Genomic DNA, 17,430 nt, shown 5'->3' with positions numbered 1-17,430 from the left:
CTTAACAGTTTCAGTGGAATGACGATTTCAGCTTAGGACAAGAAGTTGTGAACAGCTAAAATGTAAAATACTCATGTCCCTATTCTCTTGATCAGCAATTAATGTGTTCACTGGCTGTCTTGAAATTTGTATACATGAAATGTCTACCCAGTCTGCATAACGGAAACTCCGAAGCACTGTAAGAATTTGCAACATTTCTACGAAACAGGAGAGATGCTCTGCAAGGTGTGCAGAGGCCAGCATAAGATTTATGTATTGCTTAAGAGATTGTGATAGTTGCTATCAAAGTACATCCTTTTCAAAGGGCTCAAGGAATTCTTCCAAGGGAAGTTTCTTGTCTGTGCAGTAGATTTGTGCAACTTTAAAATAGTATTTAAGTAGGACTTATGTAATACAGAGACCTGTGTAAGACCCCTGTCCAATGGAGAATTTCACCTGCAATATATTTGGTTCCTGTGCTTTGTAAAGTGTTTGCAGAGTAAAGACATTCGTTGGTAGTGTCTGGCTCTTGGGTTGGCTCTCAGTACAGACATAAATTTCACCCCACACTGAAAATCTCTCTTGTGGTCTCTGCCTCAGTGATGTGTGTTTACACCTATAACAAAATTGCATTCATGTGACTAAACTCCTCTGGAGAATAATTGAATAATTGCCCTTTTGTTGTTGTTGTTGTTGTCGTCGTTGTTGTTGGCACTGATCTTTAGCCAGATCCTCAGATATTTTATAAACATTTTTCAAAAGCATTTAATTAGGTATTTTAAAAAATTACTGTCCTTTGAAACTGAATTTTTTTCTTAAAAGTTGATCTATGTTGCATGTTTACACAGGGGTAACTGAAGGTTTAAGGGCAAATACATGTAAGTTTATCTGCTGAGCATATGAAAAAAGCTCTGTCCTGTAGAGGAAAACCTCTGCTGTATGTGACTGTAATGGGAGTGAGGCACCAATATCCTTCTGAAAATCCCGCTAGATACTTACCTGTATCCTCAGGCTTCTAAACACCTTTTACCAGTTTGTTCATTAGGGCTACGTTTGAAAGACTGGACAGGTCTTTTGCATCTAGATTTCACAGATACACTGTTGAATCAATGTTGCAGTGTTAAGTTCAGTTATTTTTTGTGCTATTTAAGCAGTGTGGACAAGTAATTACTTGACTTGACTTGAATATCAGGTAGTTAGAAATGCAAATGAACTTAGCTGTGGCCATGAATAATTACCAATGTTAAATCGCACTGCTAATTACTTGTGCCTGAAAAAAGATAAGCTATATTTTTAAATTGCTGGACTTCACAAATGGCCTTTTTATATGTATGATTTAGAGAGAGAAGAGTTAGAGAGTCAAATGAAGTTTCATATGCAGTCTTTGTTGTTTGTGTGCCATATGTATGTTGTCCTGTACTGAAGAATTATCAAATTACTTGTTTTCACAGCCAAGGTGGAGTGATAATGAGTGACTTAAAAAAGATAGTCAGTCACATCCACAGTGATGCAGATTGATGACTGAGCTTCACAGAAGGGAAAAAAAAAAAAGAACTTCATAATATCCGAAGTAATTCCAAATAGATGCCTTTTTTGAGATCACATTTTTGAATGGTTGGGAATATTTCTCTAATATCATCATCTTTAATTCCTCAGAAATGGTATATATAAATAATATAATACCCAAGATTTAATGTATGAGTACTTTGTTTAGCTCATTTTTTTTTAATAACAGAGGGTAAATACTATCTTGTATGTCTGCATAAAAAATCTTTTAATGTGAATAATTCTGAACTTGCAGTCTTGTTAGTGGAAAGTATTGAAATTCTCATTCCATCAACAGTTTTTAGTTAATGTGGGCACCACTCTTTAAAAATGCCTCAGTAACAGGGTCTACAGTGAGATCCTGGGCTACTGACCTTGGAAGGACACTTGCTGGTATTCCCAGCGCTCCTGGGGGAGAAAGAACCTCTTGTCAGAAAATCAAGAGAATGTGGAGCAAGCTTACTGAAGTTGCTGCTATATCCAGTTTCTCTGCTCTCTTTCTTTTGCAGAAAATCTGTTGGTGTTTTGGTAACTGAATGTGGAATGGGAGGAAAAAGACTTTCTTCTTTCTCCATTGCAAAAACTAAAATACCCTTCCTTACAAATCTCGTAGATGGGATTTGTTGAAGCATGTGCACAGGCACTGGGAATAGTCTTACAGAAGCAGTGATTCATTTATTTAATGTATTTTCATCTTCAGTTTAATTAATCCAATTAATTGTACATAGTATAAGCTACATTGCAAGATGTCTTTCAACCACTGTAAATACATGCCATTCACTGAATTGTTTTTCTGTGCGTGAGATATGGTAATGTGAATACATCATAGTGGTACAATTCAGCAGCCAAACTAGTTGAAAGGAATGATGCTGAGCACAATTAGGAATTTGTGACTAAATGACTATGGGTGAAAGGCATGATTTTTGAATGAGGCTGATCTAACCAATCATATGAAAACAGTCTGGTGAGAAACAGGTAAGAGAGGCTTTCAGAATTTAGAAGCTGAACTGGAAGCACTGACCCAGCACCATGCTGATGATTTTCTGACCCCGACACATGGCTAAACAGTCTTGGCCTCTTCGCTGACTGTTGTTCTAATGTCTAACCTTCTGACACTCTACCAACTGCATTTGGGTAAAAGTGGAGCATCCCCACACAAGAGATTTCCAGCCAATGCAAGTCAGCAACTCAGGACCACTAACATAGAAAACTATTTTAATTTACTCCAGCAGGAGAATCTGTTATGGTGATTTTAGAAGTGTTGCCTATTAGCTTTAGAAATCCATGATAGGCAAAAAATTGTACATTTTCTTTTTTAAACAAAGGAAGCATTTGGTTTGTATTGTTTGTGCACCTCGCCCCTTCTCAGATATTACATTTGACAGTCCTTTTGTCTCTGCTATTTTAACATTTGAGTTTTCAATAAAATGCTTTCTCAGAGACTATGTAATGCTCCTGGTTTACCTTACTAAATGGAAATGCAGGACTTGAAATCAGCTAACCACTGCTGAAGCACACAGCAGCTCTGCAGTGTCATGGTCATTAACAGTGCCAATCACACCATTCGAGAACACTTTTTTCCTATCACCATTGCAGACGCCAGTGGAACACTGTGGAGCAAAATGAATGGGGTTAGTGACATTACAGAACAGAAAGCTTGCCTTGAGAGACGAACCTGAAAATGCCTGAGAGACAAGGGGAGGGTGACTTCTTCCAGCTGACCTGCGTCTAATGTTTTTATGCACCCGGTATTAAGTGCAGACAGCCTCATGTCTGAGATGCACATAACTATACAACTTATATAAACCTAGTCTGTCCCAGGCTCTTCCATAGTTTTCCAGCACATATGGATATGTGGGGAATGCTGCTTTGTCTGGCTGGGGGGACTGCCAGGCTGGCAGCTATTGCTCCCATCTCTTTTTGTGCCGTTGACTCACTGGAGATTATTAGGACATGGTCAGGGCCTAATGAAAGGAATGATTATGGTTCATTATTTTTCATACACTTTCTGTCATGAAGCTATATAATGACTAAGTGAATTTATGCACATTTCCTCCCCTTCGCTGTCTTTTAAATCTGGAGGCTGATTTTAGTGAAGTCAGATACATGAGCAGAGAGGTCTCAGAGGCAGGTGAGGTTCCTATAAGTTTTGTGAATGTAGGTGTTGGCTGCTTGTCCCAACCTTTTTCCCTGGCTGTTCTTTCAGGCTGGTCACCATGTTCAGTCTGGCCAGCACTCCCTAGGAACACTCGTCCCTACCTGATGCTTCAGCATACAGCGATTCATCTGCTGGTCAAAACTGGCCATGACTTGAAGTCTTAATCCCTTCCCAATCCACACTCTTTGTGACCAAGCCTGGCAGTGCTCAGCTGTGCAGCCGAACAGGACACTGGCTGTGTCCCCGTGGTACCTGTGGCACGTGGCCACCACGGCACTGTGTTGGACCCAGAGACCGTGCTGGTTCTGTGACAGAATACACACGTCCTACCCACAGGTCGGTATCAAAGGGATCAACAGTCGCACTGCTGAGCTCCTCCTTGCTTCTATTGCTCCATTTCTTCCAGTGCTCATAGAACTATTTGCATGAGTATTATTAGTGTGGAGGGATATATGTCAAATCAATCACTTTTTTAGAGCTGAGATATACAAATACTTCCATTTTCTGCCATCTTTAAGGTTAGGTTAGAGGTGAACCGTGAATGGACAGTATGTTGTAGGATTAAAGAGACTATTTGGAAATAGCATTTTCTATTTCTAGCAATATACTGAGAGGGGGATTTAAAAATAATAGGATAAAATAGGATAACTGTCACTGACAGCTTTCAGAGGCCTTTTAGGCTGTGCTTAGGGACAAAAATGAACACTGTCAATGTCAGAAATATTTATTTTTGGTGATATGTCTGTTTCACATCTAGGTATTAGACTTCCTACTAATTCATTGTTTAAATTTTAATTTAAGATAATACAGATGTACAGTATAATGACTCTGGACTGATTTAAAGCTCTGCAAAGAAAATATCACTTGGTTTAAAAAAATATACTCCTGAAAGATAATTGCTTTGAATGCCTAAGACTGAGACAATGGAGAGTCATGTCTATAGTGTCTGAGATGAAGAGTGAACATGGGCTTTGCAAGCAGCTAGCATGAATACATGTTCTACTAGTGAGTTTTAGGTCTTGTGATCTAGAAAGTGGAAATACTCTTGGATATTCCTGTGTCAACTCAGCTGTTAACTGTTCACTACAACTAATTTGGTATCTAGAACCTGATGCCATGGTCCCTTTTTGTCAGTTTGTTGGATGTTAATATGAAAAGTTCTCATTCATATGTAGAACAAGCAGAAGCAATTTTAAGTTTTATACTTGCAAGGATGCAGAGAGCAGTCTATCTCTGGATAAAGGTAGGTCATCTGTTAAGAAACAGGACAGCTTGAATTCTGCAGATACTATCAGAACGGCACTGTGATGGCACAGTAGGAGGAACTGCATGAATGCAGCTCTACGATGCAGCTGTAAATATAAATTTATTACTGCATTGCCTATTTCATGGAGGTATGAAAGAATTAACGTTTTATTGAAATGTCACCTACAAAACTAGTCAAGCCTAATGTTAGCAAATGGTAATACCTTTGCTTAATTGGGCTAGTATTTGCATACAGTTAGGCAATGTTTGAGTTTGGTATTTAAAGAAAAGGGTAAAAAACTGAGCAGGAACAGGGTGTTGTACTGTACTAGATAAGACATGCAGCTGGCAAGAGAAACACGTGGGATCTGGTCCCTGCTACCTAGATGGTTTAGTGCTGGTTTTGCTTTGTTTTCTGATTGACTACATAAAGGTCCAGCCATGGATCTGGGACCAGGACCTAAATCTTTACATGAGTGGCAGATATCCTAAGTAGCAGACAGGAGAGTCAGTCTCTCTTGTCCACGTCATCACCACTAGCCCCCAACCTGCCCACCATTGCTCTCGCATTTTTACACACAGAGGGTCCAGGATAAACAGGAGAGCATGCTTTCCAGGATTGTACCTCCTGGTACTCCAGGAAACTTTTTTTGGAGGTTGAAGACTTGAGCTTGAATTCCAGTTCTTCTGTTTCATGTGATATAACTACTGGGTGGTTATGGGAAAGGTGGGCTTGCTGCAGCATTTGTGTGTTCTCTGGGCTCAGCAGTGCTGCTGGTGTGCCTTTCCTGAACACACCAGTCAGATCAGACTCTTCCAGGGACATTGTTGGGAGCGAGACACTTGGGTTAGGCACTGTCTCACATGTGGATCACAGAGATCCTGCACGGCACACTCTTGGGCAGTTCTGCACACGAGTGGAAAGCTTGCAGCCTCAGGTCCAAAGTGTAAATGCCAACTGAAAAGTGATTAAATCTTGCTGTTGCTGCAGTGAGGATTTCTGGGTTCCTTTTTGGAGGGTTTATGTCCTAACTTCCGTTCAAGTCATGTTTTGGATATTTAAATCACCTCTTAAACTCTTGCAGTTCCTCACTACATAATTTTATTAAGATTCAGTGAACTTATTCACTCTCCATATTAAAATAAAATGTGGAAGTAATAGGGCTAAATACTAGTAATCTGTTTTTCCTAATATAGGGTATGTATCCAGACATGAAAGTGCTCTTTTGATGAGTGAACACACTAGTTCCTCACAGTATAAGACCAGCAGTAGCCAAGTAAAATGTACCTGTTGTGTAATTCTGTGCTGCATTGTAAATTTGGTATTAATGTAATACTTCAAAAGCTAACAGAACATTTAGTTGATATACTGTATCTCTCTATTATGTATAATATCTCCTCGTAAATATGCATGTGTAACAAAACTGTGGCAATTTGAGGAATTTATGTAAAACTTATGAATTCTCTTTGATATCATGGGTCCTCAAGATATATCTTTTGCAACCTGCACGCTCTATATTGAAAAGAGAACAGTTTTTTCTTCTTTTTTCCTAACCTTTTTAGTGGATTGAATTTTCAAAGGACATCGCCACAAGGCCAACCATGGAACATAATGAAATGCCAACAACCTGAAATCAAATGGAAGACCTTCGGACAAAATGAGCTGGCAACTGCTCAGAATGATTTATTTGCCCAAGTAGGTTAGTTACCAAAACACAGATCACATCTTTGGAAAACTTGGTGAAGCTGAAAGAGAAGTAAAAGTTAAAAAAATAAGGGTAACTTAACAGTAATTCTGGAGTAACACAGAAGAAATCAAAAGAAAAAAAATGTTGCAGGGATGTAAGAAGCTATTTTCTGCTGTCACAGGCAGCCAGAGGCAATTGAGAATATAAAACTAGTGGAATTGCAAGGCTAGATTTAAATGCACTTTTGACCAATCTAGGCAAACCCAGTTAGACAACGGAGCTGGGATAGCCTTTGGTAGATTCAGTGAGAAGTTGGAGAGAACCAAAATTGTAGTCTTAATTGTGAAACCTTCGGACTTCCGCTTCACTTGGTAGTCCTGGAATAGAGTTATGAACCTACTTAAACCAAAATTATTTTAAGTTGAGGTAGGTTTTCAACCCTTACATGCTTTAAACTTCACTTAAAAATCTGCTAAATTGGGGATATGGATGTTCAAATATGGCTCCTAATGAATAGATACAGCGAGATACCTTTCAAAACAGAAAACAACGCTAAGTGCTTCTTTCTAATGTAGAAAACCTACGTGTTAAATCATTCCTGGAGGTTTCTGAAATAAAAAAAATATAAGAAAGAGTAAAAGGATTAATAATTACCAATACTAAGACTATGTTGAGATCTCAGCACTGGGCTTCCAAGTGCTAAAATGAAGGGATACAAGTGTAGTAGACTTTGACTCAGCATTATGGTTTAAGGCTTAGGTGTGCTGTAATATGAATAAAACCACATTACAGAGGCATTTTAAGAAAGGATTTTTGAAGTGCCTGTACCAGGGAATCGTGAAATATTCTTTCTGGTGTGTTCAGTGCAAGCATTCCAGAAGGAATTTTTTGAACTAGTGGAGTTTACGGGCTTTTATTATTTCTCTGGTAAGTGTACAGAAACATAGGTACTTATAAAACTCTTTACAAATGTCCCAGTTCCATACAAGCTGCACATTTCTCAGTCTTCTAATAAGATTAGAGTTACTGTAAGCTGGTTCAAAACTGAAAAAACAGTCTTTCACTCATGAAGTTTACTTCCTTAGCATTTTTTTTCTTGAGAAACCAGAGTGCAGCTGTTGCAGACACGGGACAAAAGGAAAGTGGGTTTTCAACATCAGATAATGAAAAACCAAAAGCCCAGTCCTATAAGAGGACATGGAGTTCTTAAGAGCAAATGGCTTGGCTACTACTGCATGAAAGAGAGTGTATTTAAGTATGTCTGTCAGAGCCTCTTCACCCTGTTTCTATGACATTTGCTTCCCAAGGCCTGTATTTTGCACTAAATAAGGCAATTTTCATTGTCCCAAGTTAAGAAATTGGCATTATGATATATTAAGGCAGCAGTCTGACAACTATTATGTACAGCCAATTTCAGATTATTTTGGTAGTGTGCATGACGTGATCACATGCTCTGCATTTGCAATTGGAAGGTCGGTATTGCTTTGGAAGTAGAAGGGAATTTAATTCTTAATTCCTATTAAATCTATTGGGAGTTAAGCAGAGAAACCTCTGGCAAAACTCATGAAAGTTCAGATTTCGAGTGCTTTACATTTCTATCTGCAGCTATAATAATTTAGTTGCTGGTCCTTCTGAAATTGAGAGCATATAATCCTTTTTACTGGGATTTCATTGTTACTTCTGGATAGGAAAAGAAAATTTATGAAGTGCTTCTCATTTAATACAGAGATCCTCATGTAGACTAGGCGAAGTTTGATGTAGACACAAACCAGATTGCTCTTATTCCTGAAATGATAGGTACAACAAGGCAGAAAGGTAAGCTGATCTACATGAGCTCACATACATTAAGAGTGCACACATACATTAAGAGTGTATGAAGAGGCACTTTATATTAGTACGGTGTCCTTGAGAGTGGGCTGTCTTGTGATTTCCCTTTGCCTTTGTTGATAAATCTTGCGGTGGGGTGGGGGGAAGAAACAATGGAGTCTAAGTTGAATATACAAGTTCTGAAGTGTTTGTGGAATAAGAATGGGAAGAATAGTTTTTCCTAATATTTATCAATATGTAGGTCAAATAATTTACTGGTAGCAAGCTGAGAGGAAAAAAAAAGACAGCATCTATTTTAAGAACCAATTTAGATTTTCACATAAATGGAAATCAAGAATAATTCTACTGCATTACACAGAAGTGTAAGGGCTGGTGCAAGGTCAGAATGAAGCCTCTTGTGATTTCTGTTCAAAATGAATTTAAATCAGGATGACTGCACTGATTTCAGCAACTTCAGGCTGTTTTCTAAACAGATGAAAATTTGGCATTCTGTTATTATAGTAAATAATTCAGCTAATATTTTCCTAAGGAAAGAGACAGGGATGAAGCCTAATGCGGCTGCAGATCCCCGTGAGCACCATCTGGTGCAAGGTGCACTACTGGTCAAATGACAGGGACCCCTCCATCCTATCGACGTAACTGCTGCATCCAAACCTGTATTTTGTCTTTGACCTTGTCCTAAGCTCCCACTGATGCCAATGGCAACTCCACGTGCAATTCAGTCTTTTATTCAGCCTGTCAATTCTTAGTATTTTCAAAACATTGACTTGGTCAGGAGTTGAGATAATTTGCATTTGGGGCTTTGCACTGAAGCACTTGAATTCCATTTGGAGCACAGTACTAGCTCCATAAACCCATCTCTAAAATCCCACTCTGAAAAGAGGATTACTGTACATATGCTATATTTGCTCCCTTTTTTCCATAACCTTTTAATGCCTCAGGGATTGAGTTTCACTAGACGCAGTGGGAGAATCCTGGTACATCTGGTTTCCCTGTGGTCTTACATGATGACTGAACAGCCTCACAGCTTTTGTGGTCAGGTTCCCTGTGGGCTCACACTGTGATTAGATTTGTTCACCACAAATATATCCTTGTTTGCCATAAAGATACGAGTGAATTGAGCTGCTTTTTATGCATCCCATTTACAGCTAGGATTTCATAGAATCATACAGTAAATTAGGTTGGAAAGGACCTCTGGAGGTCACCTCATCCATTTCCTGGCTCAGGCTCTTCCCGAAGATGATTTCTTTTTTCCCCTTCTGTGGATGGACAATTTAGAAATACCCTTTCAGCCGACAGAGTGACCTCTGCTTTCCTGCTTCCTTCAAATGCAAGCACACAACCCAGCCCGTGCACATTCCATATTTTAAAAGATTATACATAGGGTTTTTAAAAATAAAGCACAACATACAATACTAAATTTCAAAACCTGAAATGTGGCATGGAAGAAGGTTAAAGCCACACAGCTATTGCTGAATGTCTAAACAAACACCTGATCGCACATCTGGCTTTTGTCACAGCAGGAGATGGCTCCACGGAGCGAGGGTAGCAGTGGCCTGGGTGTGCATTTGGCACCGGGGCAGGCCCAGCTGTCCGGCACTTCCCAGGAGGATTTGAGGTTTTCCAGCCATAACCCTGGCATGGGAGGTGGTTGTGGTGAAGTGGTGTGGGGTTCAAAAGACACAGTTTGGTCACTCCTTTAGGAGAGCTTGATTTAATTTTAGGACACTAAAATTTCTTGAGCTGACTTCACCAAGATTTTCACCAGGGCCATAATTATTACTAGGTAACACTGACTTGTTCTTGGAGAAGCACTTTTTGCCTATTTTAAATGTATAATAGTTTCTGGGATTTACGTTTTCTTTCTGGAAATACAATAGAATGAAAAACATGGCTGTGTGACATTTATTGCTGAATACTCGTTTCTTATTGGCAACTGCTCCAGATATATGACCAACATCTTTAATTTTATGAAGAGATGAAAAGTGACTTAGGTAAGGCCCATTGCAATATTACATTTTATGAAAAAGGACTTTTTTTCTTCTTTTTAGTCAATATAGACTGTAGTCTATAGATTATATGCACTCTCTAAATCTCAGATAGACTTTTGGAAGGTGACCCCACATGGCCTTTCTGAAAAGATCAAACTTTAAAAAGGCATAATTGTTCCTTTCTATTCATGCAGACACTGAAATACATATGTGCTTTCAAGAAAAAATGAATCAAAACGGCTTCTGCTAATCCTCCAGATCATTCGAATAGATTCAAATAAAGTTTAAAACTGCTACCATGTGACTTACGAACAATGATGTTGGGTTAAATCTGAGAAATAAGTGCAGATATTGACCACGTAATTTCCATAGCCATCTGAATTCAGAAAAAGGTTGGCAAAAAATATCCCTGAACGGTTCTGGAATTAATTAAAGACATTCTGGTTTCACAGGTAATTCATGAAGTGGAAAGTGAAACATATTTTGATAAAAGTGACAATTTTCTTCACTTCAATTGTGCCAGAATGAAAATTTGTCATGTTTTAGGATTGCTGCTTTTCTGTGAGAGCATAGGGAAGGGACATGCTGTTATATTATTTTTATTTTTATCACCTCAATGTGTGCAAAGAGCTGCACCAACAGAAGAACATGAAGACAGACCCTTCTCTAGTAAGTTTAACATAACTATGTTGCTCTGCAGCATTTTGACTCCATTCAGGAAGAAAAGTTAATTTTCATGCTCTTATACTTGCAAAGCGGAGAGTAACAGTACGAAGATGTGCACAGGCATTTCAGTGCCTTGTATGAATGGCAGCTGGGAAAGCTGCTGGTCGTGTCGGTTCAAGTTAGAACTTCCAAGACAAGGACTAGTGAGGAGGAATGCAGCCAACACTGTATGGCTCAAGCAGAACACAAACTTTAATCCAACCCAGCAGCACGCTTTCATTTGCTACAATAGCGTGTCTGGGGATACGATTCTTTCTTCCCTGCCTGGTGGTTGCAGCTCCCGTATCTGCTGGAGGCCGCTCCGCTTTCAGGCCTTCACATCCACCGAGAGCTTGTACGGGTCTCTTTGCTTAGCACTCTGCAGGGCTGTCTTGTTTTGCTCATGAAAGTCTCTGTTCTGCTCTGATCAGATGAATGATCCAGAAACAAAAGGCTGTGCTGAATGCCCACTGTGCCTGCACCTTGGTGCGATAGAGCCTCCCACATATTTTCAAATTTCGTTATGGAGAAACTGAGTTGAGGAGACCAGTACCTCTGGAAATGTTTTGAATAGCTATATAATTTTGTTGCTCATTTATTCTTAGTTCAGAATAGATGTGCTTTTATGGTGTTTACTGTACCATAGCTGGTATGTAACATTCCAGCTTGCTTACTGGAAAGCTTGCTTTCTGAATATTGGAAATGTAATATTTAGGTGCTGTTGCGTATTCACATAAACTGAAATTCCTTATGATTTCAAAGCTGGTTACATTCTTTAATAATTTAACACTTAGTGATGTGGTTTTGTCAGTCAGTATCTGGTATAGTAAAAGCTTGTCCCTTAAAAGTTTTCAAGATTGATTTCAGTGGGAATGAAATATTTTGGGTCCTGTGCATCTTTAGTCACATCAAATGTCACCTGCTATGTTTTCCTGCATTTGGTTCTGAATTAGTGGTCTTATTTTTCTAATCTAGTGAACAACCCACACTTTCTGTTGACTTCTGATCATATACTAACAATTTGTTCAAGTGTAAACAGGGAGGACAACCAGATCCAAGCCCTCCTTTCCACCACTTCTAACACTCTCTTGTCATTATATCAGCTTAGATCTGCCAAACCTTTCATTAGATATAAAAATGAACAGCAAGGTTACTTTTGTAGTATAATAATTAGAGCATTTACCATGGTAACAGACCTATTATGGTTCATCCATTTAGTCATGTTTTGTTATCAATGGTGAACTCAACTCGCTACTCCCTTCTCACAGAACTTATGTAAACAGTTGTGTGCAGAGAGGAACCAGGACTTGGCCTACGGCTAGTCAGTACACAGAGATTCTGAGCCAGTCCGGGGACAGCTGCAATGGCAGGGGCGCGGTGGCTGAGAATCACAAGTACAACCCACTCTAGATATCTCCGTGAGCATCCTGGAGATAGCACGTACTTCCTGTGACACCGCCACAAGACGTGTAGATGAGGTTCTGGGGACATGGTTTAGAGGTGGACTTGGTAGTGCCAGGTTAACGGTTGGATTTGGTGATCTTAAAGGTCTTTTCCAACCCAAATGATTCTATGATTATGTATAAGGGTTCTAGATGGAAGATGTCATAGAATTGCCAAGCCTTAGAATAGTATTACAGCAGCATCCCCATCGGCAGCAGGATTTATCTGGGTGGAAGAAAGGGTTGATAACAGTGGTTTATCAGTTTTAATGTACCCAGAGAGGCAAGTACGTTAGTAACTGGGTGAAGTGTTTGCATTCCAGCCCCAGGTACTGCTGGACCCAACAGAAGCTGGTGAGCAGCACCTGAAGGTAACGCCATGAGAAGCGAAGGACTTCTGCCCATTCACACAGGGACTGTACGCTGTTAAATGTTTGCAGGATAGCTGAGTTTGAGCTGTGCTATTGTTAAAGCAGATGGAAATCACAGCACTCAAAAGCTACTCGTTCCTGACTCGCAGCTTTCCTGCATTGATTAGAGGGTAGGTTGTGTTTGTTAAGAGATGGGCACTGTCAGGCTGGTTTTGATTTCTGCTCTGAAGACACCCACTAATGGCATTAGTTTGGTGCACAAAGCAAATTGTTTTGTGCACCAGCTGAAGTCCCAAAAGAGCCAGAACCCTGTTTTCCTAAAATGCTGGTATAAAACAAGCTCTTTTGAAATCTAAAAAAAAAGTATCATTCAAATAACTATAAAACACTAGAACATAATTTTTCTTTAGAAAAAAAGAAAATGATCCTTTATATCCTTGTGTCTCCAGCTGGAAAACTGCCATAAATGGCTTTTCTGGTAAAAAGACATAATAACAATGCTGAAAATTCATAGTCAAAAGGAAAAATAAATGTTTCAAGTTTCTGTTATGCCAGAGAAATGGGTTTCTTGACAACTGCAAGCTACCAAAGAGGACCAGCCCCCTTGAAGTGCTCTAAAGTAACTGATACTGAAATGAAATAATTTTTACATATAGAAGTAATAGGACTAAGACAAGTACACTCGCTGTACAAAAGTTCAACTGAAAACATACCTTACGCCACATAAGTTTGTAAAGTCACCTAACGCAAGCAAAAGTATATCATATTTAATATAAGGAATTCCAGCAGTTTCAGTCATTTGTCAGCCCTATTTTCCTTTTCATAAGAATGACTTCATCAAATTTACGACAAGTCTTATGTGAAAGTTTATTAAGACAGAAGAAAAATAGGGGTACCCGATTTTACACTTAAGTCATTGAGAAATGCAAGTCTTTAACAACAGATCTTCTGTCAGAACCCAAGAACCAACAGCATTAGGCTGTGCAAATAACCTTTCAACAAAGTACATACAGCTCCAGGCAAAGAACACAGTTCTTCATATCCCTATTGCCTGATGCTAATCACTCTGCTAAAATTTTGTTCATCTGCAGTAAAATTGTTGCACAATTCTGTGATACTATTGCCAGGGATCTTTTCCAAAGTGAAGACACGGGAGTCTGTAAAAAGCTGCTTGCGGTAAAATTTATTCTATGGAAAGAGCAATGTTTAATAGTCTACCAAAAAACTGACAAACTACTTGAATTTTGGGAAATACAAAGTTAACTGAGTTGGGTGGTTTTAGTTTTTGTTTTGTTTAGCTGGGTTTTTTAAGGGTAATGGTTTCACCAAGCTGGAACATGTAGGATGACACTTGATGTATGCTTGCATCCACCCAGTTGAATAATCACATACAGGCTCATCTACTGCTGCTGGGCAGCCTTCAAAGGTGACACTACTACTTGAAGCTCCTCCTTGGGATGTAAATTTCATTTATAAGTCATATTTGTCCCTTTCTGATTTTTGGAAGCTTGCAAAAAGGGTTCGAGAACAGCTTCCTCGCAAGACTTGCATCTCATCACTTTGTGACCGTTATTATTCCTGTAACTTGAGAGCAGATACCTACATTCTTGTGGCTTTCTGGGTTGAGTCCTACAGTTTCAACCCCACGCAATTTTGGAAGCTTTCATTTTACCTTCCTCCCACTATCAACCGTGAGAAAAGGACATAAATTGCAAGACTGAAATTACCAGGGCTTCTGTCTCCTCGGAGGCTGGAGAAAGAAGTCAAACCAGCTACAAATGGCATACAGAATATAGAGATTCTGGAATTTGGAAAACATGATCTGCCCACCCAATTACTTATATAAGACCTGTCTGACAACTCTTCCAGCCATTGCTTTGTGCTCTACTGAACAGAGACACTCACAGAGGAACGGAGGGAATAGTATCAAAATATATAGCTCTGCATCACATTTAACCTTTTTCTCTAGCTCTGAAAGATAAAAGCCAAGATTTCTAGCAAGAGCAGCAGTGTCCACAGCATAAGATCAGAAGGGAATTCTGTGAACTGTGGAGAACTCACCTCCTATGCTCCTAATTCTGCTGCTGTTACAGACTGTGCTCCTTGTCTCAAGTGGACAGCTCAGAACACCCGAACAAGCCAGAGGGACTTGTGGCAGACATTCCTGGCTGTGCCATTTCACCTTTGGTACTTAAAGAAAGAAACAGGTCCTGGATATGCTACTGAGTCTTTCAACCATATACCACACAATCTGACCTAGCATGAATAGAATAAGACTATTTACATCTCACATTTTGCATCAGGAGTTTTTACTTTGGTTTTGGTCCCAATCTTCCATGGAACTCGCATCCATCAGGTAAGAAGCCTAAATATTTAGCTAGCAATACAAGTTTGTCATGAGTAAGACACTTGAGAACAATGGACCTGCTGACTAAAACCAGGATTTTAACAAAACATGTTCTTTCCATATTGCAAAAGAAACATGCACAACCGTCTTGTTACAATTCTAATAACCCCCTAATGCAGAAATACTACACATAATTCCTAATTAAAATAGGCAAATCTTCAGTTTTGGGGAAAAATACAAATATCAAATGAAATAAGCATTGAACATGGTGTGCCTCAAGGAAAGCTGAATAAAAATTTTTAAAAAGAGACGAAAGCCATATCCCTAATCTTATTTATGTAGCCTTACAAATAATTTCTGTGAAATACATGTTAAAAGTAAAATAGTGGTCCCATTCTTAAGTGTATCTACTTGGTAACAAGAACACAGGCTACAGAAGCAGCACAATCTAACATGAAAATACAAAAGCAAAAAAAAATTTCTCTGTTTTCTTAGTTCTCATCCCTGTGACAGCAGAAGTGAGCTGTTAGGTGTTAACTGTCATTATAAAGAATGTGAGCACATGCACACAAGTCAAAGCAGTCTGCTCGCTAGCTATCTAGTTAGGAGTACTTCCAAAGCTCTGTCATCCTGACTGGAAGATTAATAGCTGCTTCCTCCTGATTAACCCTTGAAAACAAAATTGTAGAACTTGTTGTTGGTCTGCCTAACATGTTCCATTTATTAAAATTTACTGTGAACCACTCTACGGGTTTCTTTCCCCATTCAAAAAGGTTTTCCCTTTCTCTAAGGCAATAATTAATCACAGCGATATAAAGTCATCTTAACGTCATGAGGACAGACCCTACAAATCCCTTTTACTGCATACAGTTTTGATTCTGCTCTATTGCACAGCAGCATTATCTCCTACATGGTTTTTGAAAGTTATCCAGAACTGAAGCTTGGTTTTACACAGGAAACCTCAACCCCAAGCCATGTTTGGAAAATCACTTCATCTGATCATCTTCTTGAAAATCATTGCTGTCCATTCCTTTTCCTTGCATACAAGCCAAGGCAGGCACAGAATCCAACGACACTGACAGCGAGGCCCAGTAGGAAGGCGATGGTATCTCCTGCATCCATGGCTTCGACTCCTGGCAGCACCAGCAGCAATGTAACAAGGACCAGGAAAAGTTTTGAGGTGTTCTCGGTAGAAGACATGCTGCTGACCGGCTGACCCCAAGGGGAAGTTAAACAAGGAAAGTACTGGAAAACAGGTACTTCAGCGGTATCTACAATGAAAACAAAAGGAACATAACAAATGTCCCCGTCTTCCACCCTGGAATTACCTCGCCAAAAGCCAAACCTCTGTGGGGCTCAGGAAATTTAGGTTTTATCTTCACGATTACGAAAGTAAATGACTTACTATCATGAGGCAGCCACGGTGGGCTTGCTATCTTGTTTTGCAACTCTGTGGAAACTGATCTTTTGGAGTCTTACCATGAGGTGAATTCAGAACAGGCTCTCCTGCCTCGGCCACTCGTGCCTGCTGACTTCAGGCTGGGCAGTGTCTAGGACTGGGCAGCTCCTGCACACGCCTTCTAGCAGGGAGCATCCCCGGGATCCCCGTGCACAGGACGGGACACCATTGCCCACACATCGCAAGGGTGTGCATTTAGCTGCCAGCCCTGCCCGCGGGACAAATGTCCTTCCAGCTTCCTCCAGCTGGGGGAGCGTCCCTCGGCGGCGGAGGCCGGGCCCAGCCCGGAGGGGCCGCTCCGCCCCGGGGCACACCCGGCACACCGCGCCGACAGCCGCCCAGAGCAAGCCGGCTCTCCGTCGGTTTCCCCGGCGCGGCCAGTGACGCGGCTCCGGCCCGCACCCAGCCAGAGCCCGCCTCTCCCGGAGCGGGCGCGAAGCGGGGCCCGCGCCCCGTCCCGTCCCCCCCCCGGTGGCCTGGCTGCGGGACAGCCGCTCCCCGGGGCAGCCTCCGCGCAGGCCCTGCCCCACGGCGCCCCTCTGTCACCTCCTGCCGCCGGCCCCGGGCTGGGGGGCGTCCCCGCACCGCGCCGCGCCGCCCGGCCCTCAGCTCCTGGAGGCGCCGGCCCACGCCGCCCCGCCGCGCTCCCGCAGCCCGGCAGCGGCCATGACAG

The 17,430-nt window shown here is 40.7% G+C and overlaps 1 protein-coding gene across 2 annotated transcripts; it reads right to left on the bottom strand.

The window, feature by feature from the left end:
* Positions 1-13,801: 13,801 nt before the first annotated feature.
* SMIM30 (small integral membrane protein 30) lies at positions 13,802-17,386 on the bottom strand. 2 transcript variants are annotated; one of them, XM_065650506.1, is made up of 2 exons: positions 17,304-17,386; positions 13,802-16,569 (listed from the first exon to the last, which is right to left on the bottom strand). In XM_065650506.1, the coding sequence occupies exon 2, from the start codon at positions 16,496-16,498 to the stop codon at positions 16,313-16,315; it is 186 nt and encodes a 61-aa protein (XP_065506578.1). In that variant the 5' UTR covers positions 16,499-16,569; positions 17,304-17,386; the 3' UTR covers positions 13,802-16,312. The 2 variants fall into 2 exon arrangements, with proteins under 2 accessions (XP_065506578.1, XP_065506587.1); XM_065650515.1 differs by lacking the exon at positions 17,304-17,386 and adding an exon at positions 16,778-17,243.
* Positions 17,387-17,430: the final 44 nt, after the last annotated feature.

Source organism: Caloenas nicobarica, chromosome 1, assembly GCF_036013445.1.
Source record: "Caloenas nicobarica isolate bCalNic1 chromosome 1, bCalNic1.hap1, whole genome shotgun sequence".
In the NCBI taxonomy this organism is placed as follows: domain Eukaryota; kingdom Metazoa; phylum Chordata; class Aves; order Columbiformes; family Columbidae; genus Caloenas; species Caloenas nicobarica.
The sequence above is the reverse complement of the archived record's forward strand: the minus strand, read 5'-3'. Positions and strand labels throughout refer to the sequence as shown.

Excerpts from the sequence above, each read along its gene's own strand:
- SMIM30 (XM_065650506.1), bottom strand. The coding sequence starts at position 16,498 with ATGTCTTCTACCGAGAACACCTCAAAACTTTTCCTGGTCCTTGTTACA.